General features: G+C 45.7%; 1 protein-coding gene across 1 annotated transcript in view; it reads right to left on the reverse strand.

Moving 5' to 3' along the window:
- The window catches only part of STK39 (serine/threonine kinase 39), a 446,908-nt gene that overhangs the window by 339,850 nt on the left and 82,378 nt on the right, over positions 1-24,680 (reverse strand). Inside the window, exons 3-5 of the mRNA XM_040357812.1 lie at positions 14,429-14,537; positions 10,262-10,403; positions 5,875-5,930 (exon numbers count right to left, since the gene is read on the reverse strand). Of these exons, the coding sequence (XP_040213746.1) occupies positions 5,875-5,930; positions 10,262-10,403; positions 14,429-14,537 (307 nt within the window). The remainder of the gene's footprint in view (positions 1-5,874; positions 5,931-10,261; positions 10,404-14,428; positions 14,538-24,680) is intronic.

Genomic DNA, 24,680 nt, shown 5'->3' on the forward strand with positions numbered 1-24,680 from the left:
GGGATGTATTTTTTTTCATTAACTGTGCCCCCTTCTGATGATCATGTGCTGGTCAGAGCGGAGGGAATATTTCTTCAGTTTCGGGTGTATGCCCATTCAGCTTTCCTTGCATGTTCTTCTGCCTTGACTCAAGTTCCGGCCAGTCACCTGCCTGCTTATCTCCTTGCCTTCCCGAGTGGAGTGATCTTCCTCCCCTTCTCACCCAGTAGTAGTCGGGGCCAGGAGAGTAAGACTTGACAGGCTGTGAGGCAGTGGGCAGAGAGTCGCTGATTGCCGCCATTATTAGTAAAAATAAAAATGTCCCCGGATTTCATTTTAAAAATTACCTTAGACGACTGCCTAATTTGCCTAATTAAAGAGCCGCCTCTGATAGGATGTAATTTTCATTACTCCTTGTGCCAAACAATGGGCAATGGGAGCAGGACGGCCAAGGTCACATGGAGATGAGTGTAAAAACAATATACCATTATTACAGAGGAAAAGGACACACATTCATGTTCTGAAATACTTTCCTATGATCTGTCTTAGCCCAGTAATCTAAGAACCTGCGGATCCCTGAGGCCAATTCATGTTTAAATTGAAATAAACGATAAATCTCTTCTCAGTTTCCTATTTCCTAATTATATAAATCAGTAATACACTGAAAGAACATTTTTGTCCGTTATGCTTATTATGTCATTTTTCTCCTGTCTTGTATATTCTTGCTCAAATTTCTCCAAGGAATTAAATTACTTGGGGTCTCCTAATAAGTCTTCCTCAATAAAGTCCTAAGGAATTCATTTCTAGACAACCTCCCCTACTATCCATTGCACTTTAATTCAAGAAAGCACAAAACCTAATTCTAGCTTCAATTATTCCTATTTTCTGTCAGCTCTTGTAAATCATATTTATTATAGTTATTAATGGTTGTTCTCTTCCGCTCTTACCATCTTGGATAAAAAAAAAAAAGGAATATATTCAATGTCTAAGGAAATTAAAGATTTACTTCCATCAAACATGAATATTTTGCATTCAGACTGACACTGGGGACAATGCCTGACGACTGCTTATTTACCAAATGCCCATCGCCAGTGTCCTCATTGTCTGAATGGTACATGGTCTGAGCATGTGAAATTTTAAAGACTTCCCGACCAGCCGCCACCATTATATTGCGGCAGGTTGGCTCTATTACGCGAATCAACGTAGCTGTACGCCGTTTGGTGTAATAGATACAGTGGGCGCCTGGCCAGAGCCGATGCACGTGACCGGCGACCGCGATGTCCGCCAGCCACCCGCGATCGCTCCACAGAGAACCAGAACGGGGATCTGTCAATGTAAACAGAGGGAGTAGAGAGATCATCTGTTCTTACTAATTAGGAATAGCGATCTGTCTCCTCCTCCAGTCAGTACACTTTTACCACAGTTCAAGACACCTCCCAAGGAACATATTTAAAGTGGAGGTTCCATCAAAAAAACAATTTTGCTTTAAACTCTAGCTTACGACTAATAAATAAAAGAACATTTTTTTTTTTACTCATCTGGAAATGCCTGTTGCTATGCGGTCCCACAAAATCTGCCTTTGAATCCACCTAGGATTCTGACATCATCGCCCTCTAATGCTCCTGGGAAATGTGTATCATCATTTCCCAGGATGCAGTGCGCTGTCCAATTATCACTCCCCATCCAAGACTTCCAGGAAGTAAGTGCCTGTAGGCTTCACAATGCCCACAAGCAAAATGACAACGGTGTAGATATAGTTTTATAAACTACCTTTTTTGAATATCTATGCGGATCGGCGGCGGATTGTAAAATAGTAAGTGACCGGATTTATATTATAAAAACGCAGGATGAAAGGACATACATTTAAAAAATGCTAATTGTGGTTGGAACTCAGCTTTAACCCCTTGATCACAACTAGTGTTAACCACTTCCCTGCCAGTGTCATTTATACAGTAATTAGTGCATTTTTATAGCACTGATCGCTGTATAAATGTCAATGGTCCCATAAAAGTGTCAAAAGTGTCCGGTGTGTGATCTATCCCCTATTTTGTGGACGCTATATTTTTTGCAAAAACCAATATATATATGGGAGTCGTCAGTGACGGCATGCTCGCCATCACTAACGGCACGCTCAGTGCGCCTGCGCCATTGTCTACGGTGTGCATGCACCATAGACATCGGTGCAGTCTTTTCTACAAATATCTCTTAAACCTTGTAGGTTAAGGAGATATTTTTTGCACCTACAAGTAAGCCTTAATCTAGGCTTACCTGTAGGTTAAAGTGATCTGTAAGGGTTTACAACCACTTTAAGACAGAAAGTATGTGAAAATAAAGGAAAAAAGCCTAAAAAGCCTAAAAAAAAAAAAAAAACAAATGCAGCCACCACATTTGAAGTAGTTGTAAAGGCAGGTTTTATATCTTAATGCATTTTATGCATTAAGATTAAAAAAAATAACTTCTGTGTGTAGCAGCCCCCCTCAGCCCCCCTAATACTTACCTGAGCCCCATCTCTGTCCAGTGATGTGCAAAAGGGCCTCGGCTGTCAAGGACTCTCCCCCCTGATTGGCTGAGACACAGCAGCGGGAGCAGATCAATTAGCCGATCAGGAGAGGGGGATGGGGCCCAAAAGGAAACACTGAGCTGTGACCTCATAGCAAGCTGCTTGCTGTGGGGGCACTCAACAGGAGGGAGGGGCCAGAAGCACAGAAGAGGGACCCGAGAAGAGGAGGAACTGGGCTGCTCTGTACAAAACCATTTCACAGAGCAGGTAAGTATAACATGTTTATTTTTTGTAAAGAAGAAAAAACAAGACTTTTGTATCACTTTATTTTTGTTTTTTTAACTGCTTGCCGACCGCCTCCTGCAGATATACCTTGGCTGCGTAAAGTAACGTACCTGTACGTCACTTTGAATTTGCCACCATGCGCGCACGTGCACAAGCCTGCCGCGAGCTCCGTGACCGTGCCCACTGGACCAGCGAACCTGATGTCCGCCAGTGTCCCGGGATCGTGTCACGGAGCTGAAGAACGGATGGATGCCAGTGTAAATACAGTATCTCCTCGTTCTGCCTAGAGCAGAAGATCGGGAGCAGACGATCAGTGTTGTGTCACTGATAGCCAATCCCCCAGACAGTTAAAATCACTCCCTAGGACACACTTAAGCCCTTCAGTGCCCCCTACTGGTTAACTTCTTCATTGCCAGTGTCATTTACACAGTAATCGGTGCATTTTTATAGCACTGATCGCTGTATAAATGACAATGGTCCCAAAATGGCGTCAACGGTGTCCGATGTGTCCGCCATAATGTCGCAGTCATGATAAAAATCGCTGATCGCCTCCATTACTAGTACAAAAAAAATATTAATAAAAATGCCATAAAACTATAGTTTTCCCAGTTTTGCATATGGCATGGTCTGGGAGACCAGAGCAGTTAGAGGCACCAAGCAGGTCCACCGCCTACAAGCTGACTACAGAAAATTATGGGAGGGCGGATACAAGACCATTCACCCTGAACGAGGAGAGATAGCAGCAATAACTGGTCTTAAAGTAGAATTCCAGCTAAAGACTAACTAGTCTTAAAAATGTCCATTCTCCCCGGTCCTAACTCCTATATTAAGTAACCTGTGTATAAAAGATGTATATACAGTATTTACCTATTTTCAGCCTATTCCAGTCCGGTCATGTGATCTGGCAACCCTGTGTCAGTCAGCGGTGGATGCAGAGGAGAGGCTGACGCCATTACTCACGGCATTGTCAGGCACTCTCTATTCCCCTGCAGCCACAGCAGACTGACACAGGGGATCATGTGACTGGACCGGAGCAGGCTGAAAATAGGTAACTATATACAGTACATCTTTTCTCACACAGGTTATTTAGTATAGGTGTTAAAGTGATTGTAAACCCACTTCTTTTAAAAAAAAAAACACCCCCTGCAAGACAAAGGCATAATGAGCTAGTATGCATATCATACTAGCTCATTATGTAATACTCACCTCAGATCGAAGCCCCCGCAGCCATCCTCGTACACCGCTTGGGAGGCCGACATCTCTCCCGGGGGTTACTTCCGGATATCGCGGCTGCGGCGCTGTGAGTGGCCGGAGCCGCGATGACGTCACTCTCGCGCATGAGCGAGGGAGCCTCCAGTCCTTTAGGAATGGCACGATCGTCGTTGCTAAAGTGCGCATTCGCCGCCCGTCATTATTGAAAATATCTCCTTAACAGTGGATGTCCTTAATGTAGGCTTACCTGTAGGTAGAAGTGGTTGTAAAGGGTTTAGAACCACTTTAGGAAGGGGTATTTTTAAGACTAGTTAGGCTTTAGCTGAAATTCTACTTTAATACAGGAAACTCCTGCACAGAGGCAACATGCAGTTGTTGTTTCCTTCTGGATTACCGCACAGATTTTGTAAAAATACACAACAGACACCGAAATTCAAGTAAGACTACATATGCCTGAACCACATTTGCATAGCCCACATTTCAGCTTTTAAAGCGGCTGTAAACCGTGGCAGTGAAAAAAATAATAAAAACTTTCTCCCTGTAAGGCAATTGTATAATGTGCTAGTATGCATCACATACTACCACATTATGACTTACTTACCATGGTGTGCTGTCACCGCTGACAGGGCTTCCATCTTCCCCTGGTCTTCCTTCCAGGTTTGCAAGCTCCAGCTGTATGAATGGCTGGAGCCACAATTACATCACTCGGCTCCGGCACAGAGCTCTGAAAGTCCAGCACAGTATGCCGGACCTTCCGAGTGCATGCTCCGGGGGTGTCACCAGCTGTATCCAGTGTGAATATCTCCTAAACGGTGGACGTTTAGGAAATATTCATTTTACTTACAGCAGGGTTTAACAAATTTGCTTGGAATCTAGGAGCCAGCTAAAAAACTTAGGAGCCAGAAAATGCACCCCGTCCCGACGAGCTTGCGCGCAGAAGCGAACACATACGTGAGCAGCGCCCGCATATGTAAACGGTGTTCAAACCACACATGTGAGGTATCGCCGCCATCGGTAGAGCGAGAGCAATAATTCTAGCCCTAGACCTCCTCTGTAACTCAAAACATGCAACCTGTAGATTTTTTTAAACGTCGCCTATGAAGATTTTAAAGGGTAAAAGTTTGTCGGCATTCCACGAGCGGACGCAATTTTGAAGCGTGACATGTTGGGTATGAATTTACTCGGCGTAACATTATCTTTTTTAATATTAAAAAAAATGGGGATAACTTTACTGTTGTCTTATTTTTTAATTAAAAAAGGTGTAATTTTTTCCCAAAAAAGTGTGCTTGTAAGACTGCTATGCAAATACGGCGTGACAGAAAGTATTGCAACAATCGCCATTTTATTCTCTAGGGTGTTAGGATAAAAAATATATATAATGTTTGGGGGTTCTAATTAGAGGGAAGAAGATGGCAGTGAAAATAGTGAAAAATGACATTAGAATTGCTGTTTAACTTGTAATGCTTAACTTGTAATACCAACGGCCACCACCAGATGGCTCCAGCTTACACATCTGGTGGTAATAACTTGTAATACCAACGGCTCACCACCAGATGGCGCCAGCTCACACCTGGTGGTAATAACTTGTAATACCAACGGCTCACCACCAGATGGTGCCAGCTCACACCTGGTGGTAATAACTTGTAATACCAACGGCTCACCACCAGATGGTGCCAGCCCACCTTCCAAGCCAAGTCGCCAGGACACTATTTCTAGTCGCTATGGCGACTGGGATTTGTCGAGCCCTGACTTACAGGTTATTATAGGCTTACCTGTATATAGAAATCACAGAGCAGACTTTACTACTACTTTAAGTGAACACAGTGAATGTTCTGACTTTAGCACAAATGTAGTGTTTCCTTGATAGCATTAGATAGCATTGGATAGCATTAAATTACCTGCTATCTGTATTGATCCATCTTCTCCCAAAAGGATATTACCGGCCTTTAAATCCCTGAGAGGAGAGAATAAAAAGAATTGTCATTTTGCACTTTTTTCTTATAGACAAAGTTTGCTCTTAGTTAATTGCATTGACAGAAAAACTCATTGTTTCAATAGCTTTAGAGCCCAGTTTTCTGCATGTGACTCACAGAGGAAATAAGATTAGGAAATATGTTCGGGCTTTGATCTGCATCATAATATTACTCTGCCATGATTCACAGCGGGTCAATCATAACCAAATAAAATAAACCCAATACGCTGCTTTTATTAATGTAGATTAAAAGTCTTGTCCACTGCCTTCTTATTTTTCTGAAGATATGATGCTCAGGGCAAAAATTAAGTAGTTTAAGGAAGAATTCCAGGGATGGATATTTTTACATAGCTAAGACCTATGTACATCGGGTTGTCCCCATACTAGTATCGGTACCGATACTGAGCATTTGCGCGAGTACTTGTACTCACGCAAATTCTCCCGATGCTTCACCCGATACTTTTTTGGGGAGTGACGAGCGGGCTGAGAGGGGGGTGGAGAGGGGGGCAGAGAGCGGCGAAGAGCGGGACAGCTTTAATTTTAATAGCTGTGTGTTCCCTGACGCGTGTCGTGCTGATCAACTAGACGGCAGCGGCGGTGGCGGGGGGCTCTCTCTTTGCCTACACATGTAGGCCACTGGGGACCTACACATGGCTGCATTTGGGGACACTAGGCTGCATTTGGGGACATAATTGGGGACACAAGGCTGCATTTGGGGACACATGGCTGCATTGGGGACACAAGGCTACACATGGCTGCATTTGGGGACATAATTGGTGACACAAGGCTGCATTTGGGGACACATGGCTGCATTGGGGACACAAGGCTACACATGGCTGCATTCGGGGACACAATTGGGGACACAAGGCTGCATTTAGGGACACAAGGCTGCATTTAGGGACACATGGCTGCATTGGGGACACAAGGCTACACATGGCTGCATTTGGGACACAAGGCTACACATGGCTGCATTTGGGACACAAGGCTACACATGGCTGCATTTGGGACACAAGGCTACACATGGCTGCATTTGGGGACACAAGGCTGCATTTGGGGACACATGGCTGCATTTGGGACACAAGGCTACACATGGCTGCATTTGGGGACACAAGGCTGCATTTGGGGACACATGGACACATTTAAAAAAAAGTATCGGTAATCGGTATGGGCGAGTACATGAGAAAAAGGATCAGTACTTGTACTCGGTCCTAAAAAAGTGGTATCGGGACAACCCTAGTATATATGTATACACAATACCTGTGGGATCCCTCTAGAACAGTGGTTCTCAACCTACCTAGTGCCGTGACCCCTTGATAAAATTTCCCAGGTTGTGGGGACCCCTAACGGTAAAATAATTTTCGTAGTGTGGGTTGTGAGCACCCAAGTAATTTGCGCCCCTAACCCATTAACATTTGGAGCTCCTTGAGTTCCTTCCACTTGTACAATATTAAAACCCCTTTGTGGTGTCTCGTAGCAGTGACACCTTTGCCGAAATCAGGAGATAGGGTCTTCTCCAGCCCCTCCCAATTCACATTCATCACCAGTCAGCTGACCTCTAGTCTATGCCCCCCCAGCCATGCCATGAACTGAATGGGCACCTGCGAAGAGGCTGAGTGGGCAAAGAGGCTGGGAGAGCGGTGCAGGCTTTTGGAACAGCCCAGGATTCGGTGACCCCTGGCAAATCATCATTCGACCCCCGAGGGGGTCCCGACCCCCAGGTTGAGAACCACTGCTCTAGAAGGTGGAAATCACTGTAGTAGACACCATTACTCCAGTGATCTCCACTAGCTTCAAGGCCCTGTGCCTGCATTGTGAACACAGGAGGTCACCTGCTCCGCATAGGCAGCATTCAGAAATCACTTTGCATTTTCTCAATGGATGCAAAGTGTTCTCTAATAGGACAAGGTGAAGAGGTGTTGCGGTGATGTCATGCTCTCCACCTAATTAAGCAATGTAGCTCACAGGACATGGTGCCTTTCCATTAAGAACCTACTCACATCTATGAGCTTTAACCACTAACAGACCTTAATGACCAGGCCATTTTTTTACGATACAGCACTGACAATTGCGCAGTCGTGCGATGCTATACCCAAACAAAATTGACATCCTTTTTTCCACACAAATAGAACTTTCTTTTGGTGGTGTTTGATCACCTCTGTGTTTTTTTAGGTTAACACTAGGGGGCGATCAAGGGGTTAAGTGTGTTCCCTAGGTAGTGATTCTAACTGTGAGGGGGCTGGGCTGATTGCAGGAGGAGAAATATCGCTGTTCCTGATCACTAGGAACAGCAGATCTCTCTTTAACTCCCCTGTCAGAACAGGGATCTGTCTGTATACACAGACAGATCCCCGTTCTGGCTCTCCTTCCCGTGATCGCGGGTGGCTAGCGGTCATCGCACTGGTGGCCACGCGCATCGTCTCCCCCGCCGTACAGTGGGCGAGCTCCTGCTACGGCTCCTTAAAGGAGCCGACGAACAGTTACAGCAATTTGCGCAAACATGCCGACCTGCTGCCGTATAACGACAGCAAGTGGTTAAAGTATAACTAAAGCCCAAACTTTTTTTTTGTTTTGGATAGAGTGAAGAGAGATTATAACCTATGTCAGTTTATATTGCTGGAAGTTGACAGCTCATTAGATTTCTGGCAGGATCAATAGGTATTATTGTGCACATATCAGACAGATATAACAGCCTAACAGCCCTTGCACATGGTGAACGTATTCATTTTTTTCAGACCTTATTTTTAAATGGTGATGCCACCGTTACCACACTTCCTGTCCTAGCATGACGACATTCACTTACTGTACTATAATGAAACAAAAGGTAGCGCTTCAAGGTGCACTGGGGGACTGGTGATCAAATAACCCGTGTACAAAAGGGAAGTTACCATATGCTGCAAGGAATAGTGTTCCAATGTTTATTAGTCACTGGTAAAATATAACCAAGTGGGCTCAAAGTTCCAATCTACATACAGACTGATGCTGTACTTGGCGTGATATAGTTTCCCCCAGTAGAAAAAAGGGCAACTTGGTGGCCAAACAGTCTGGGAACTGCCAATTCCAAAATGGGAAAAGGGAAAAAGAACAGCAATATGATGATCTTGCTGTGCAGTAGAGACAACCACCAACAAAATGGCCGCACTGCGGCAGTACAGGAACCTGGAGATGGCGTCACCAGAAGCCACCAATCAGAAGTGATGTAAGCGCCTGACCGAGTGGTGATGTCCAAAGAAGGAAAGAACCAAAAGAGCCCACAGAATGTTCTTCAGGAATGGATGAGACGTTTTGAAGTGGCGTGCTTCTTTATCAGAGTCACTATTCATAACCTACAGACATTGCTTATTTGATTTAATTTACTTCACATAACACAGTGTTAAAGTGGTTCTAAAGCCTAAACATTTTTTACCTTAATGAATTCATTGTATTAAGATAAAAAATGTTTAGACATCAAATTTGGCCTCTCATCCCCCTTACACTTACCTGAGCCCTTATTCGATCCAGCGCTGTGCACGTCTGCAGCCTTTCTCTCCCCTCACTTTTGTTTCTCACTGGTTTTGCTTGGGCACTGGAAGCCATTGGCAATCAAAGCCAGAACAAGGCAGCAAGAGGCGAGGCCAAGACCCGCTGTCTGTGTCAATAAATGCAGCAGGGGGGTTCGGAGAGAGTATGCACGAGTGCCCCCATGGGAAGCAGCTTCCCATAAGGGCACTGGACAGAGAGGAGGAGCCAAGAGCCCCAATGGGGGACCCGAGGAGGAGGTTCAGTGCTGCTCTGTGCATTTCCATTACATAGATAGGTTAGTATGTCTGGTTTTTGTTTTTTTCCATTACAATCACTTTAAAGCGGAATTTCACCCAAAAGTGTAACTTCTGCTTTAAGCACTTGGCATGTAATTTTTTTTTGGGGGGGGGGGTTTGGTAGGAGTGGGACTTCCTGTCCCACTTCCTCCTTCCACCCAGGGACAGCCTCTGTGACTTCTCTTCTCGTCTTAGGCAGCCCCTCCCTTTAGGCGATCTCCAGGGACACAGGAGATCGCCTGTCCACTCATAGAGAGTAGCGCGACTCACACATGCGCAGTGAGTGCCTGGCCGTGAAGCCGAAAGCTGTCACGGCTGGGTGCCCACTCTATGAATGGTGGCGCCGGCCAGAGAGGAGGGGGAGAGGAGCGGGAACTCTGTGCGGCCGCGTCGCTGGTCCGTGGAGCAGGTAAGTGTCTTTTTATTAAAAGTCAGCAGCTACACTTTTTGTAGCTGCTGACTTTTAATAAACACTAAAACTCCACTTTAACTTGCCAAAATAGAAATATTTTAACATACCTGTGAATTTGACCATTTCTATGAAGATAATCTAAGCCTTCCAAAACTTCTTTAAGTATTGTTGCGATAATTGGTTCTTCTAACACTCCACTCTTGTGTTCTCCTCTGCCAACAACGTGCTTTATTATATCCAGCATTGAACCTGAAAAGAAATGTAATTCTAATCTGAATGACATATCATTTTAAATCAAAAAATGTATTTAAAAAATTAAATTAAAAATGTAAAAAAATTCTACTAAAAACATCCGGCAATAGAAGACTCTTCCTACATACCTCTCCAGGGAACATTGAATTCCTATGAATATTCAATAGTGTTTACTCCTTCTACTATTTATGACCAGGCTGGAGAATGTCTGTATATCTGCAAGTCTTTCCTGACACACTCTGGTGCTAGAAAATGAATGAGCTGGTGGACAGTCTGTTAACGTCTGATGGTAATCTTAAGCCCTGTACACACGATCGGATATCTGATGGAATCTAATCCGATGGATTTTTTCATCGCATATCCAATGAAGCTGACTGTCATCAGTCTTGCCTACACACCATCAGTCAAAAATCCGATTGTGCCAAAACGCGGTGATGTAAAACACGACGACGAGCCGAAACAAATGAAGTTCAATGCTTCCGAGCATGCGTCGACTTGATTCTGAGCAATGCGTAGATTTCTGTCCAATGGACTTCCACACAGACGATCAGATTTTTCTATAGGTTTTTTATCCATAGGAAAAATGTAAAACATGTTCTATTTTTGGAAATAAAACTGATGGGGCCCACACACGATCGGTTTGTCCGATGAAAACAGTCCATCGGTCGGATTTCAGCAGACAAACTGATCGTGTGTACAGGGCTTTAGTGTGGTTGGATTGTGCCCACATGTCCAAAAGCCCTCTAGTGACTGAACTTCAGGTGGACATAGATATCCTTATACCACCCCAATGTGACCCTCAGACAAGATTTGGGCTTTTTAGGGCTCCAATTGGGGCAATAATCACTTCCTTCAACAAAAGGGGGCTCTCGTCAGATATATCTCTCACCATCACCCCCAGCGTCTTTTTAAGCTCGCTGAGAATATCTGCTATTGCCTTTATAAACCTTGGGACACTGAGAGAGTGCTTGGAGTCTGCTGTTCCTAGAAGTGGTGGGACCGATCATTGGAAACCACTTGGATCTGATCCTACATGCTAATTACCCCTGTAGGGGTGATGGGAGCTGGTGAGTGGGGACCCATGTGGGGGGGCACAATAGTCACCTCAACACTTCTGTTGTAACAGAGCACCAACCACTCATATCTATTGTGAATTGCCTAGAATTGGAAAGTGTCTGGAAGCTATCCCTTTGGACAGTACTAAATATTATTTTCTATATTTTATTTATATATTTTTTGATGTGGACTGAGAAACACTTTTTTGCACTGATTTTTGATCGTTTAATTTATTATACCTTTATGTGCACGGCCATTAGGGTCATGTTGGATTATAACCACAGCGTCCGGCCCAGTGCTGTGTTATTTGTTTGTTTGTGTAAGTCATGCCTGTTATATATGTACATGGTTATTATTCACATGATATCCTTTTTTTCATTATTTTATCTTTTATTTTTTTCTGGCTTATTAAATTGCACTTTTCCAGATTCATTGTATATTTACATTTTTGATATCGAAATAAATATGACGAAATTTCAAGTATTTCGACTTTGATCATATTTTTGTTGCTGCAAGTAACCTCTTTCAGTGTCTGTTTCACCACAGACCATCTATCTCTCCCCTTTTTGTTATGCTATATCGGTTACAGCAACAACACCTGACAAGGTGAATGATCCAATACAGGCATCCCATTTGAATGCCTGATTATTAGTGGTTACACTTGCTTTTACCTTCCCCCCTTATCCCTAATTTATTTACTGGATTATACTTATGTTTAGGATATCAACCATTAAGCATAACGGCACTTAAATTTCATATTGTGTGTGGAGCACAGGACTTTATGGTTTACATACCTTACGTTATTTATGGTAGTAGGGTTTTTTACTAGTGACTATTTAATACACATCTAATTAATATTGATTTACTGCTCACTTACCTGGGTACCTCTAGTGGCTAATAACAGTCTCAATCTTATTGGCCTATCACAGCCTTATTTTTAGCCTACACGGGGTCCTGTAGGTCACTCTTCAGGTACAGGCAGCGCCACCACCAGCACATCACTCTTTATATCTTTTAGAGCTGCTCTCGGGGAGCTTCTTTAGGGGGGGGGGGGGGCTAGCAGCCTTCTTTCTTTGCCTAAGCGCAGATTTCTATACTTCTTTTTATGAAGGTAAATATGGCTTTTAACTGCTTGCCGACCAGCCGCCGCAGTTATACGGCGGCAGGTCGGCTCCCCTGCGTGAGAGCCCGTAGCTATACGTCGGCTCTCGCGCAGGCCACTAGGGGCACGTGTGTGCCCCCCGCAATCGCCCCCGACTCCCGTGTGCGTGCCCGGCGACACAGCTCCCAGCCTGTCAGGGAGAGAAATGCTGATCTTCTGTTCATACAATGTATGAACAGAAGATCAGTCATTTCCCCATGTCAGTCCACCCCCCCTACAGTTAGAACACACCCAGGGAACATACTTAACCCCTTCCCCGCCCCCTAGTGTTAACCCCTTCACTGCCAGTGGCATTTTTATAGTAATCCAATGCATTTTATAGCACTGATCGCTATAAAAAATGCCAATGGTCCCAAAAATGTGTCAAAAGTGTCCGAAGTGTCCGCCATAATGTCGCAGTACCGAAAAAAATACGCTGATCGCCGCCATTACTAGTAAAAAAAATATATTAATAAAAAATGCCATAAAAATACCCCCTATTTGTAAACGCTATAACTTTTGCGCAAACCAATCAATAAACGTTTATTGCGATTTTTTTTTTTTTTACGAAAAATATGTAGAAGAATACGTATCGGCCTAAACTGAGGAAAAAAAAACGTTTTTTTTATATATTTTTGGGGGATATTTATTATAGCAAAAAGTAAAAAATATTAATTTTTTTCAAAATTGTCGCTCTATTTTTGTTTAAAGCGCAAAAACTAAAATCAAATACCACCAAAAGAAAGCTCTATTTGTGGGGAAAAAAAAGGATGTCAATTTTGTTTGGGAGCCACATCGCACGACCGCGCAATTGTCAGTTAAAGCGACGCAGTGCCGAATCGCAAAAAGTGCTCTGGTCTTTGACCAGCAATATGGTCCGGGGGTTAAGTGGTTAATAGTTGAGAAACCCTACTGAAACCAGGGTCCGATTCTAGACAAGGCCAACAAGGCCAGGCCTCGGGGCGGCAGTATGTGCAGGGGCGGCACTGTGGCGGAGAGGACACTTTCACCACTTTCACTTCGGGAGTGTCATTTTACGGATTGTGAGAGGAGAGAAAACTGAGGGAAGAGGTGAGCACCCCCCCAGTTCTCCATGCAATTTTTGACAGCAGCACCCCCCCCCCCCCCCCCCCCACACCTCTCAATGTCATATTCGGCAGCAGCACAACCCCCCCCCCCGCTTCTCAGTGTCCTGCGGATAATGTCCCCCTGTACTGGCAGGCGGGGGCGGCATTAAAGGAACTGGCATTGGGGCGGCAAGGGGAGTAAATCCGGGCCTGACTGCAACACTAAGGCCTCGTACACACCATAGAATCCATCCGCAGATAAATCCCAGCAAATGGATTTCAGCGGATTTCAGCGGATAGATCCTATGGTGTGTACACGCCAGCGGATCTGTTTCCGCGGATATTTCTCCCATGGGATGGATTCCAGCAGATCGGATATTCGCTGACATGCACAACATATCCATCTGCTGGAGTCCATCCCAACGGATAGATCCGCTGGTCTGTACAGACTCACCGAATCCATCCGTCCGAAGGGATCCCCCGCATGCGTCGTAATGATTCCTTATATGACAGCGTCGCGCACGTCGCCGCGTCATAATCGCGGCGACGGCGCGACACGACATCGCCAGAGGATTTCGGCGCGGATTTCAATGCGATGGTGTGTACACACCATCGCATGAAAATCCGCCGAAATCCACGAGAGGATTTATCCGCGGAAACGGTCCGCTGGACCGTATTCGCGGATAAATTCTATCGCGTGTATGGGGCCTAAGTCATCACCAGGCTTTGTCAGTTGACATACATGACATATACATTACCTCCACTTAGTAACTTCATAACCAGCCACAGCTCCTCCTTCACCACAAATGAGGTATAATATGTTACAACATTGGGGTGGCTGCACTGACTCATGGCTTGTATCTCTTTCTGTAAAAAAAAAAAAAAACATACCAATTGGGGTTAGTCATATGTAACAGACTGAATGAAAAGCAGTGACAGCTCAATACTTCTCATAAATCACTGTCTAAACATAAAATTAAAGAATAAACAGAAGATCCCTTTTTTTTAAAAAACTGTGTGAAATACCGGTAATAAGCAGATCTGCAAATATAGGCTGAACATATTTGCTAAATTGTCTATTCATAATTAAAAATGCAGACATGTTTTATCAGTAAGTAACCTGCGCAATTCTTTGCAAATCTTCCCCGTTTTCTAAGCAGTATCTGCTACTATCAGCAAATCAAAGGAGTTCCCCTCTAATGTATCTGACCACTACAGAAAGACAGAGCAGGGATCTCTAGGAGATGACACTAGACAAACCAATTGGCATCAAGCTCTCATCCACTCAATCCAAAACTTATGGCGCGTACACACGACCGTTTTACATGACGAGAAAAATTCATTTTTTTTAATTGGTTGTGAAAAACGGTTGTGCATGCTCAGAAGTTATGAGATGGGAAATTATCAAAAGCCGCCCAAAGGGTGGCGCCTTTCGAATGGAACTTCCCCTTTTTAGTGCCGTTGTACATCACCGCGCTTTGCTCGACCATTTTTTTTTTTCACGAACGTGTGTATGCAAGGCAGGCTTGAGAGGAATCACGACAAGTCACGTTGAGAAAAACCTTGTTTTTTTTTTACATGACATGAATAACGGTCGTGTGTACGCGGCATAAGAACAAAAACGTTTTGGGGTTTGGATGAACATATTCTTTTAAAACAGACAAGTCAGCATACCAAGCAGGCAACTAGCATTCACAGTCATATAGGTAGATTCAGAGAGATTGGCCCAACTTTGCGGCGGCGTAGCTTAGCGTGTTTAGGCTACGCCGCCGTAAGTTAGCGAGGCAAGTACTTGATTCTTAAAGTACTTGCCTGCTAAATTACGGCGGTGTAGCCTAAAGCGGGCGGGCGTAAGGGCGCCTAATTCAAATTTGTCTAAGGGGGCGTGTTTTATGGTAACGGGGCTTGACCTGACATTTTTGACTTTTTTTTAAACTGCGCATGCGCTGGGTGCCTACATTTCCCAGTGTGCATTGCGGCCAAGTACGCCGCACGGGCCTATTGCTTTCGACGTGGACGTAAACGACGTAAATCCCTATTCACGGACGACTTACGCAAACGTCGTAAAATTTTTGAATTTCGACGCGGGAACGGTGGCCATACTTTAACATTGTCTACGCCACCTAGGGGGCAGCTTTAACTTTAGGCGGCCTATCTCTTACGTAAACAGCGTAAATGTACTGCGTCGGCCGGGCGTACGTTCGTGAATAGGCATATCTACTGATTTACATATTCTACGCCGACCGCAATGGAAGTGCCTCCTAGCGGCCAGCCGAAATATTGCAACCTAAGATAGGACAGCGCAAGCCGTCGTATCTTAGATATGTTTAAGCGTATCTCTGTTTGAGAATACACTTAAACATAGGTCGGCGCAGATTCTGAGTTAGGTCTGCATATCTACTGATACGCCGGCCTAACTCTACCTGAATCTACCTAATAGAATCCAGTTTTTCTTAGGCTGCCTAACATTTGCACAGTATGAGGACACAATGAATATTGTAACTTCATCCTCAAAATGTGGACTTCATGGATAAAACAAAAGAATACAAAAGTGTCAAGAATGAATAAAAGTCAAATTCGTTTTAATGCTTTAAAGCAGTGGTTCTCAACCGTGCTAGTGCCGTGACCCTTGATACATTTTCCAAAGTTATGCGGACCCCTAACAGCAAAATTATTTTTGTATCGTGGGTTGTCGGCACCCAAGGCAGGCCAAGTAATTTGCGCCCCTAACCCACAGACATTTAGCGTTCCCTGAGTTCCTTCCACTCGTACAGTATTAAATCCCCTTATGCTACATTTTAGGATGTACCACTCTCTCTTTGTTCTCCTTTCTTTCCCTTTTATCTCTCCTTTCTTTCCCTTTTATCTCAGTATATCCTAATTTCTTGTTTTTTCCTCCCCACCCTATTATTTCTCTCCCTTTTTTCTTTGTTCCTCCCCCTCTTTTTCTCTCCTTTCCATGTATTGTTAATTTGTATTCCTTCTCTTACTTACTTGGTGGAGGGAATGAGATGAGCGGCAGTGCTGGTGGGGGGTGGGATCAGTGGCAGTGCTGATGAGGGGTGGGATCAGTGGCAGTGCTGGCAGGGGGGTGTGATCAGTGGCAGTGCTGGTGAGGGGTGAGATCAGTGGCAGTGCTGGTGAGGGAGTTGGGACTTGGGATCAGTGGCAGTGCTGGTGAGGGAGTTGGGATCAGTGGCAGTACTGGTGAGGGAGTTGGGATCAGTGGCAGTGCTGGTGAGGGAGTTGGGATCAGTGGCAGTGCTGGTGAGGGAGTTGGGATCAGTGGCAGTACTGGTGAGGGAGTTGGGATCAGTGGCAGTGCTGGTGAGGGAGTTGGGATCAGTGGCAGTGCTGGTGAGGGAGTTGGGATCAGTGGCAGTGCTGGTGAGGGAGTTGGGATCAGTGGCAATGCTGGTGAGGGAGTTGGGATCAGTGGCAGTGCTGGTGAGGGGGTTTGGGATCAGTGACAGAGCTGGCAGGGAGTTGGGATCAGTGACAGAGCTGGGGGGGGGGGAGTTCTGATCAGCCAACTTAGGTGCTCTTGATCAAGATCACCTGCTGATCTGAGAACTGTAGTGGGGACTTTTAATGGCAACTATAATCACAGGTACTGTTACTCACTGTGTTTCTATCTCGGTCGCAAAAAGACTAGGAGAGTGGTGCGGGCTTCAGGAACAGCCCAGGATTCGGTGACCCCTGGCAAATCGCCATTCGACCCCCGAGGGGGTCCCGACCCCCAGGTTGAGAACCACTGCCTTAAAGCATTCTCTGCATTAAAGAATAGGTTTACCTTCGGGAACATGTTATATGTTCCACTAGTTTTTAGGGTGGAACATGTAACATGTTCTTGCTCCTGCACCGACTCGGGATCCACTGCCTCTGTGCAACAGCAGCACAAGGAGAAGTACCCTGTACCAGCTTTCACTTTTTGAAAAGAGTGCGTCCGCCCACACAGTCGTGAGAATGTTCTGTGAATGAATGAACTACAAGTACCAACATCCCTTGTAGCTGTTGGCTTGTAGTTCTCAATGATCTACCACAGCGCTGTTGAGCACTCTGGTAGTTAATTAAGTCTTCCTGTCAGTGTAAGACTTCCTGCCCGTATGATGTACAGGCAGACATCTTACACTGACAGTCTGCATACTGTATGGCACCAGCCATCTGGTACAATGCTCTCCGGGCTCCTACAAAAATTAAAAACAATTATGTAAATGTGCATTTTGTTACCTATTTTTTTAAAGGTGAACTTGTCCTTTAAGGTAAAAAAAACTTCCCACTGTCTATCCTATGACCCCCCCCCCCCCCCCCCCCCCCCCCATCTCCAAACACTTACTTAACCCCTCTCACTGATCCAGCCCTGTCCCTGGCTGCAGAACTGCTCTCCTCTCTTCCTGGTCTCATAGGAGATACTGAGAGCAGTGGGAACCATAGGCTCCTGCTGCTGTCAGTCAAACTTCTGTGAGGAGGGAGGGGGCGTAACTTACCATGGCTGTGTGAATCCCAGATCAATAATGCGTGTATATGGGTGCCCCTATAGCACATGCCTTGCTAAGGGGGGCATTCGGAGGAAGAAGGAGCGAATATCGCAAACTGGAAATAATCCACAGAGCAGGTAAGTAAACCCTATTTTTTTACTTTAACGCAAGAAAAATTGCACCTTTATAGCTAGATTTAGATAGCCGGGCGCATCCTTGAGGCGGCGTAGCATATCGTATTTACGCTACGCCGCCGTAAGTCAGAGAGGCAAGTGCTATATTCACAAAGCACTTGCCTCCTAAGATACGGCGGCGTAGCGTAAATGGGGCCGGCGTAAGCACGTCTAATTCAAATGAGGATGAGGGGGGCGTGTTTTATGTAAATGATTGGTGACCCAACGTGATTGATGTTTTTTACGAACGGCGCATTGCTCTGTCCGTGTACATATCCCAGTGTGCATTGCTCCAAAGTACGCCGCAAGGTCGTATTGGTTTCGGCGTGAACGTAAATTACGTCCAGCCCCATTCACGGACGACTTATGCAAACAACGTAAAAATTTCAAATTTCGACGCGGGAATGACGGCCATACTTAACATTGACTAGGCCAGCTATTTGTTCGACTAACTTTACACCGGAAAAAAGCTGTGCGTAAACAACGTGAAGAAAAAATGTGCCAGGCGCACGTATGTTTCTGAATCGGCGTATCTAGTCATTTGCATATTCTACGCCGAACTCAACGGAAGCGCCACCTAGCAGCCAGCGTACATATTGCACCTTAAAGCGGATCTCCACCCTAAAGTGAAGTCGCGCTGATCGGCACCCTCCCCCCTCCGGTGTCACATTTGACACCTTTCAGGGGGAGGGGGGTGCAGATACCTGTCTACAGACAGGTATTTGCACCCACTTCCGGCCACACGACACGGGCAAAAGACGGGTTTTTTCCTGGCATCCCGTCCGTCCCCCGTTGTATGCTGGGAACACTCGGCTCCCAGCACACAGCGGGAGCCAATCGGCGGGCGCAGCGCGACTCGCGCATGCGCCGTAGGGAACCGGGCAGTGAAGCCGGAGCGCTTCACTTCCTGGTTCCCTCACCGTGGATGGAGGGGGGAGCAGCAGGGTGACGAGCGATCGCTCGTCATCTGCTGCGGACGCCGCTGGACTCCAGGACAGGTATCCTAATATTAAAAGTCAGCAGCTGCAGTATTTGTAACTGCTGGCTTTTAATATATTTTTTTAGTGGCACATCCGCTTTAAGATACGACGGCGTAGGAGACTTACACCGCTCGTATCTTAGCCTAATTTAAGCGTATCTGGTTTCCAGAATACGCTTAAATTTAGGACTGCGTAGATTCAGAGTTACGTCGGCGTATCTACTGATACGCCGGCGTAAAGCTATCTGATTCCAGCTATTAGTATCACTTATTATGGCTAATGGCCATAGCGACCATGCCTCAAACAGCACAGAAGAATCTGGTTAGTTGCATTAGACAGAAACAATTTAATAAACATATATCAGCTCACTGTTGTAACATACGTCAGAAGGTAGACTTAGTAAATATCTACATTGTTTCTGGACAGTTCCACTGATCTCACTCTGCAGCTAACGGCCTCACTGATAGTCTATTTTTAATATGTACAGTCATCATTTCACACACAAATCCTGCTTTCTGGACTCTGTTCAAGGTTTTATTGTGGTCCTTCACACAAGACTCCAAATCAAGGTCCACTTTGTGTCTGCCTTCAGGGTTTGTTTTGGCAGCCCAGTGAATGGTGTGACAGAACAATGAACATCTTTTGGCCTCCACTCAACTTCCTATTTCCCATCACAGTAACGTGCGGAGGTTGGAAATTCTCACTGTCAATTTATTGCGGCTAAATCCAAACAGAAATATTGCTGGGCTCTGGTTTTCCGAATGCAAAACTACAAAGAAAAACTAAATAACGATTTAACCCTTCATTTGTTCAAAATGTAATGTGTGGCCGTGACTCTTCTAGGTAACCAAATATGTATTTTTATCTCTTGGTTGATCCATCACTTAAGGGGCTGATTTACATACTTGGACTCTTCTGTCCGATTTCACCGTTCACCCGTTGGAAGCTGTGCAGGTTCTATACCAGCCTCCTTCTTCCGGCAATCTTATCTTATTTTCTTTGATCCCCAGATGATCAAAGGCCCCTCTTCAAATGATTACACTGCAGAGAAGCCTTGATGACTCAGAGATCAAAAGGTGGCCATGGGCTACAAGATCTTAGAGTAACAGCAGGTGGTAATAAACGTGCTCACCCAGGCTAAAACCACAGCTTTCTGAGTACCTGATGCCTAGTACACACGACCATTTTCCCCCTTTCGGGAAAACTGCCATGACAGCTTTTGGCCGGGAAAACTGTCCGTTTGTATGCTCCATGGCAGTTTTTCCGACCGGAAAACCGCCGGGAATCACGGCAGGAAAAATTAGAACATGTTGGGCCAGATTCAGAAAGAGATACGACGGCGTATCTCTGAGTGCGCTCGGTCGTATCTATGCGAATGATTCATAGAATCAGTTACGCATAGATATCCCTAAGATCCGACAGGTGTAAGTGTCTTACACCGTCGTATCTCAGATGCCATATTTACGCTGGCCGCTAGGTGGCGCTTCCATTTGTTTACGCAAGGAATATGCAAATTACTATTTACGTAGATTCAGAAATGAACGACCGCCCGGCGCTTTGTTTTTACGTCGTTTGCGTTCGGCTTTTTCCGGCGTAAAGTTACCCCTGCTATATGAGGGGTATGAGGGGTATGTGCGGCGTATCCTATGTTAAGTATGGCCGTCGTTTGCGCAAGTCATTCGCGAATACGGCTGGACGTAATTTACGTTCACGTCGAAAGCAATGACGTTTTGCGGCGGATTTTCGAGCATGCGCACTGGGATGTTTTCACGAACGGTGCATGCGCCGTTCAAAAAAAAAACGTAAAATACGCGGAGTCAAACCAAATTTAAATAAAACACGCCCCCCACATCTCCATTTGAATTTCGTCCTTACACCGCAACACATACGTTACGCCGCCGTAACTTAGGGCGCAAGTTCTCTCTGAATACGTCTTATACGCCGGGTACGGTCTCAGTACTCACTTTTTTTTTCCAGCGGTGACAGTCTCCCATGCTGCGAGCGCGAGCGTGAATGATTTCAAAGCCGCGCCTTCTCTTCAGAGTGTTCTGTGATAGGAGGAACACAAATCTTCCAGCAGCGCCTCTTTCTGTGTTCCTCCTATCACAGATGCCTTCTCATCCTCGGACGAGATGAGAAGACGTCCGTGATAGGCGAAAACAGAACAGAGGCGCTGCTGGGAAAATTTGTGTTCCGCCTATCACAGAACACTCGGAAGAGAAGGCGCGGCTTTGAAATCATTCACGCTCGCGCTCGCAGCATGGGAGACTGTCACTGCTGGAAAAAAAAAGTGAGTGTTTGCGGTCAGACACAGTGGGGGCAAGTGATGGCACAGCAGAGAGGGCAAGTGATGGCACAGCAGAGAGGGGCAAGTGATGGCACAGCAGAGAGGGGCAAGTGATGGCACAGAGAGGGGCAAGTGATGACACAATGAGAGGCAAGTGATGACACAATGAGAGGCAGGTGAGGGGCAAGTGATGGTACAGTGAGGGGCAAGTGATGGCAATATGGGGGCATGTAATGTAATGGCACAGTGAGATTTGAAAAAGCCTGTTTCTGTCAGTGGTTCTGGCTACCCCTCAGCTTCCAGAAGACTAGTAAGAAGGGGGTAGTCTTATACAGTGAGTATATCCCAAAATCAACATTTTTCCTGGAAAATTAGGGGGTCGTCTTATACGCAGAGTCGTCTTATACGCCGGAAAATACGGTATCTAAGATACGTTACGCCGGCCGGACAGATACGCTCAGGTATCTGAATCTGGCCCGTTCTCTTTTTTTCTTGCCGCGATTCCCGGGCGGCCTTTTTCCCGGCAGTTTCCCTGCGGTGGAGCATACACACGGCCAGGATTCCCGGCCAAAGCTCTCACCGCAGTTTTCCCACCGGGAAAACCTCTGGTGTGTACACGGGGAAAGTGACCGAGCAGGTTCTCGCTTTTCCCCCCGGGATTCCCGGCAGACTTTTTACCGCCGGGAATCCTGAACGTGTGTGTACGGGGCATGACCCAGCAGACAATATGATGAAAAATGCACAGTGTGAGATTAGTTCCCTCTTTCCCAAACACATCTTCCAATACATTGATATGATAAAGATCGTCACTGGAAGAATTAAAGCTTGAAAAATAAAATGGGATAAGGGTGACCCATACTAGAGACTGAGGGTTCCAAGATGCAAGTAGGACCAAAACTAAAGCAGGTGGGGGGAGATATTTGTGTGGTTAAGGAGTTAGGCCTCATTCACACTTGTGAATAGAACTGTCAGCGGATTTCTGCAGCTGATATCACAGGTAGGGTTGCCACCTTTTCTCAAAATCAAACCCAAACACTTTAACGGCGAACAGTATTTTTTTTTTTTATAGTATAAATTATACATACATTTTTGGTTAAATCATATGAAGTTAATCACAAGAGCCCCCCATTACATCAGAGTCCACAGAGTTCCCATTTTACATCTGAACTAGCAGAGTTCCCTTTCACTGTAAGGGGGGACTCTGATGTAAAGGAGAAATCTGAGCACTCTGACATAAGGGATGCTCTGGGAACCCTGATTTAAGTGGGAACATTGAGAATTCTGATGTAAGGACTCTGATATAAGGGGGAACACTGTGGCCTCTTATGTAACGGGGAACTCTGATGTTGAGTGCTCTGAGAGCCCTTATTTACTTTAGTGTTCTCACTCAGAGAACCAACTGCTGATGGTGCGATTTTCAAATGTGAATGAGGCCCTAAGCTATTTTCACTCTTGACTTTATAAAATCTGATACTAAAATGCAGTGTAATGAGATAATGTATTTGTGTAGTACTGTGACCTTGCAAAGCTGGTGTGCTGGTTTCCCACCAGGGGCACAATCTATCATTTGTATGGTCTCTCCATGTTTGTGAGAATGTTTGCACCTACAACCTAAACATACTGATGGGTAATTGGCTCCTAGGTAAGCTAGTCTTAGGCCCCGTACACACGATAGAATCCATCCGCAGATAAATCCCAGCAAATGGGTTTCTGCGGATAGATTCTATGGTGTGTACACGCCAGCGGATCTGTTTCCGCGGAGAAATCTCCTCTGGGATGGATTCCAGCAGATCGAATATTTGTTGTGCTGCACAACATATCCATCTGCTGGAATCCATTCCAACGGATGGATCCGCTCGTCTGTACAGACTTACCGGATCCATTCGTCCAAAGGGATTCCCCGCACGTGTCGTAATGATTTGACGCATGCGTGGAATTCCTTATATGACAGCGTCGCGCCCGTCGCCGCGTCATAATCGCGGCGACGGCGCGACACGTCATCGGCAGAGGATTTCCGCGCGGATTTCAATGGGATGGTGTGTACACTCCATCCCATCGAAATCAGCGGATATCTTTGAGAGGATTTATCCGTGGAAACGGTCCGCTGGACCGTATCTGCGGATAAATCCTCTCGTGTGTATGGGGCCTTAGTTATAGACGGTTCCAATCTCAGGTAGTTTAGCAGGAACCTGCTGAGATTCAAACCATGTATGAGCCGGCTGAATGTACCCAAGTTGACCAATCGGTCAACATGGGTACAACCAGCCTGTCATATTTTACATGCAATTATTGCCAGTGGCTATTGTAGCCGCTTGCAGTAACCACTGTGTTCTCCTGGTGGGGGGATGGAGGAAATGGAACACAATGGCTCCACAGGATGAAGTGATGCAGCCAATGATACAGTCAGATGCAAACACTAAGGCCCCATACACACGGTCGGACAAAACCGATGAAAATGGACCGAGGTTCAGTTTCATCGGTCCAAACCGACCGTGTGTATAGCCCATCGGTCTGTTTTCCTTTGGTCCAAAATTTTAAAACATGCTTCAAAACCGAACCGATGGTTAGTACAGAAAAGCATTGGTTCAAAACCCGTGCATGCTCAGAATCAAGTCGACGCATGCTTGGAAGCATTGAACTTTGTTTTATTCAGCACGTCGTGTGTTTGACGTCACCGCGTTCTGACCCGATCGGTTTTTGGAACGATGATGTGTACACACATCAGGCCGTCAGGCCACTTCAGCGGTGAACCGATGAAAACGGTCCGTCGGACTATTCTCATCGGTTTTGTCCGACAGTGTGTACAAGGCCTAAGGAGTATATTTTTAAAGCAGTAAGACCCCTTTCACGCTGGGGTGATGGGTCCATTAGCAGTAAAGCGCTACTAGTTTTAGTGGCGCCTTTCCGGCCACCAGTGGGGTACTTTTAATCCCCGCTATCGGCCGAGAAAAGGGTTAATAGCGCCTGTTTTGCAGTGCTGCCGAAGCACTTTGCAGGCGATTCGGCAGTGCTGCCTATTCATTTTAATGGGCAGGGGTGGCGGAGGAGCTCTGTATACAGCGCTCCCACACCGCCCCAAAGATGCTGCTTGC

Source organism: Rana temporaria, chromosome 6 (genome assembly GCF_905171775.1).
Source record: "Rana temporaria chromosome 6, aRanTem1.1, whole genome shotgun sequence".
In the NCBI taxonomy this organism is placed as follows: Eukaryota; Metazoa; Chordata; class Amphibia; order Anura; family Ranidae; genus Rana; species Rana temporaria.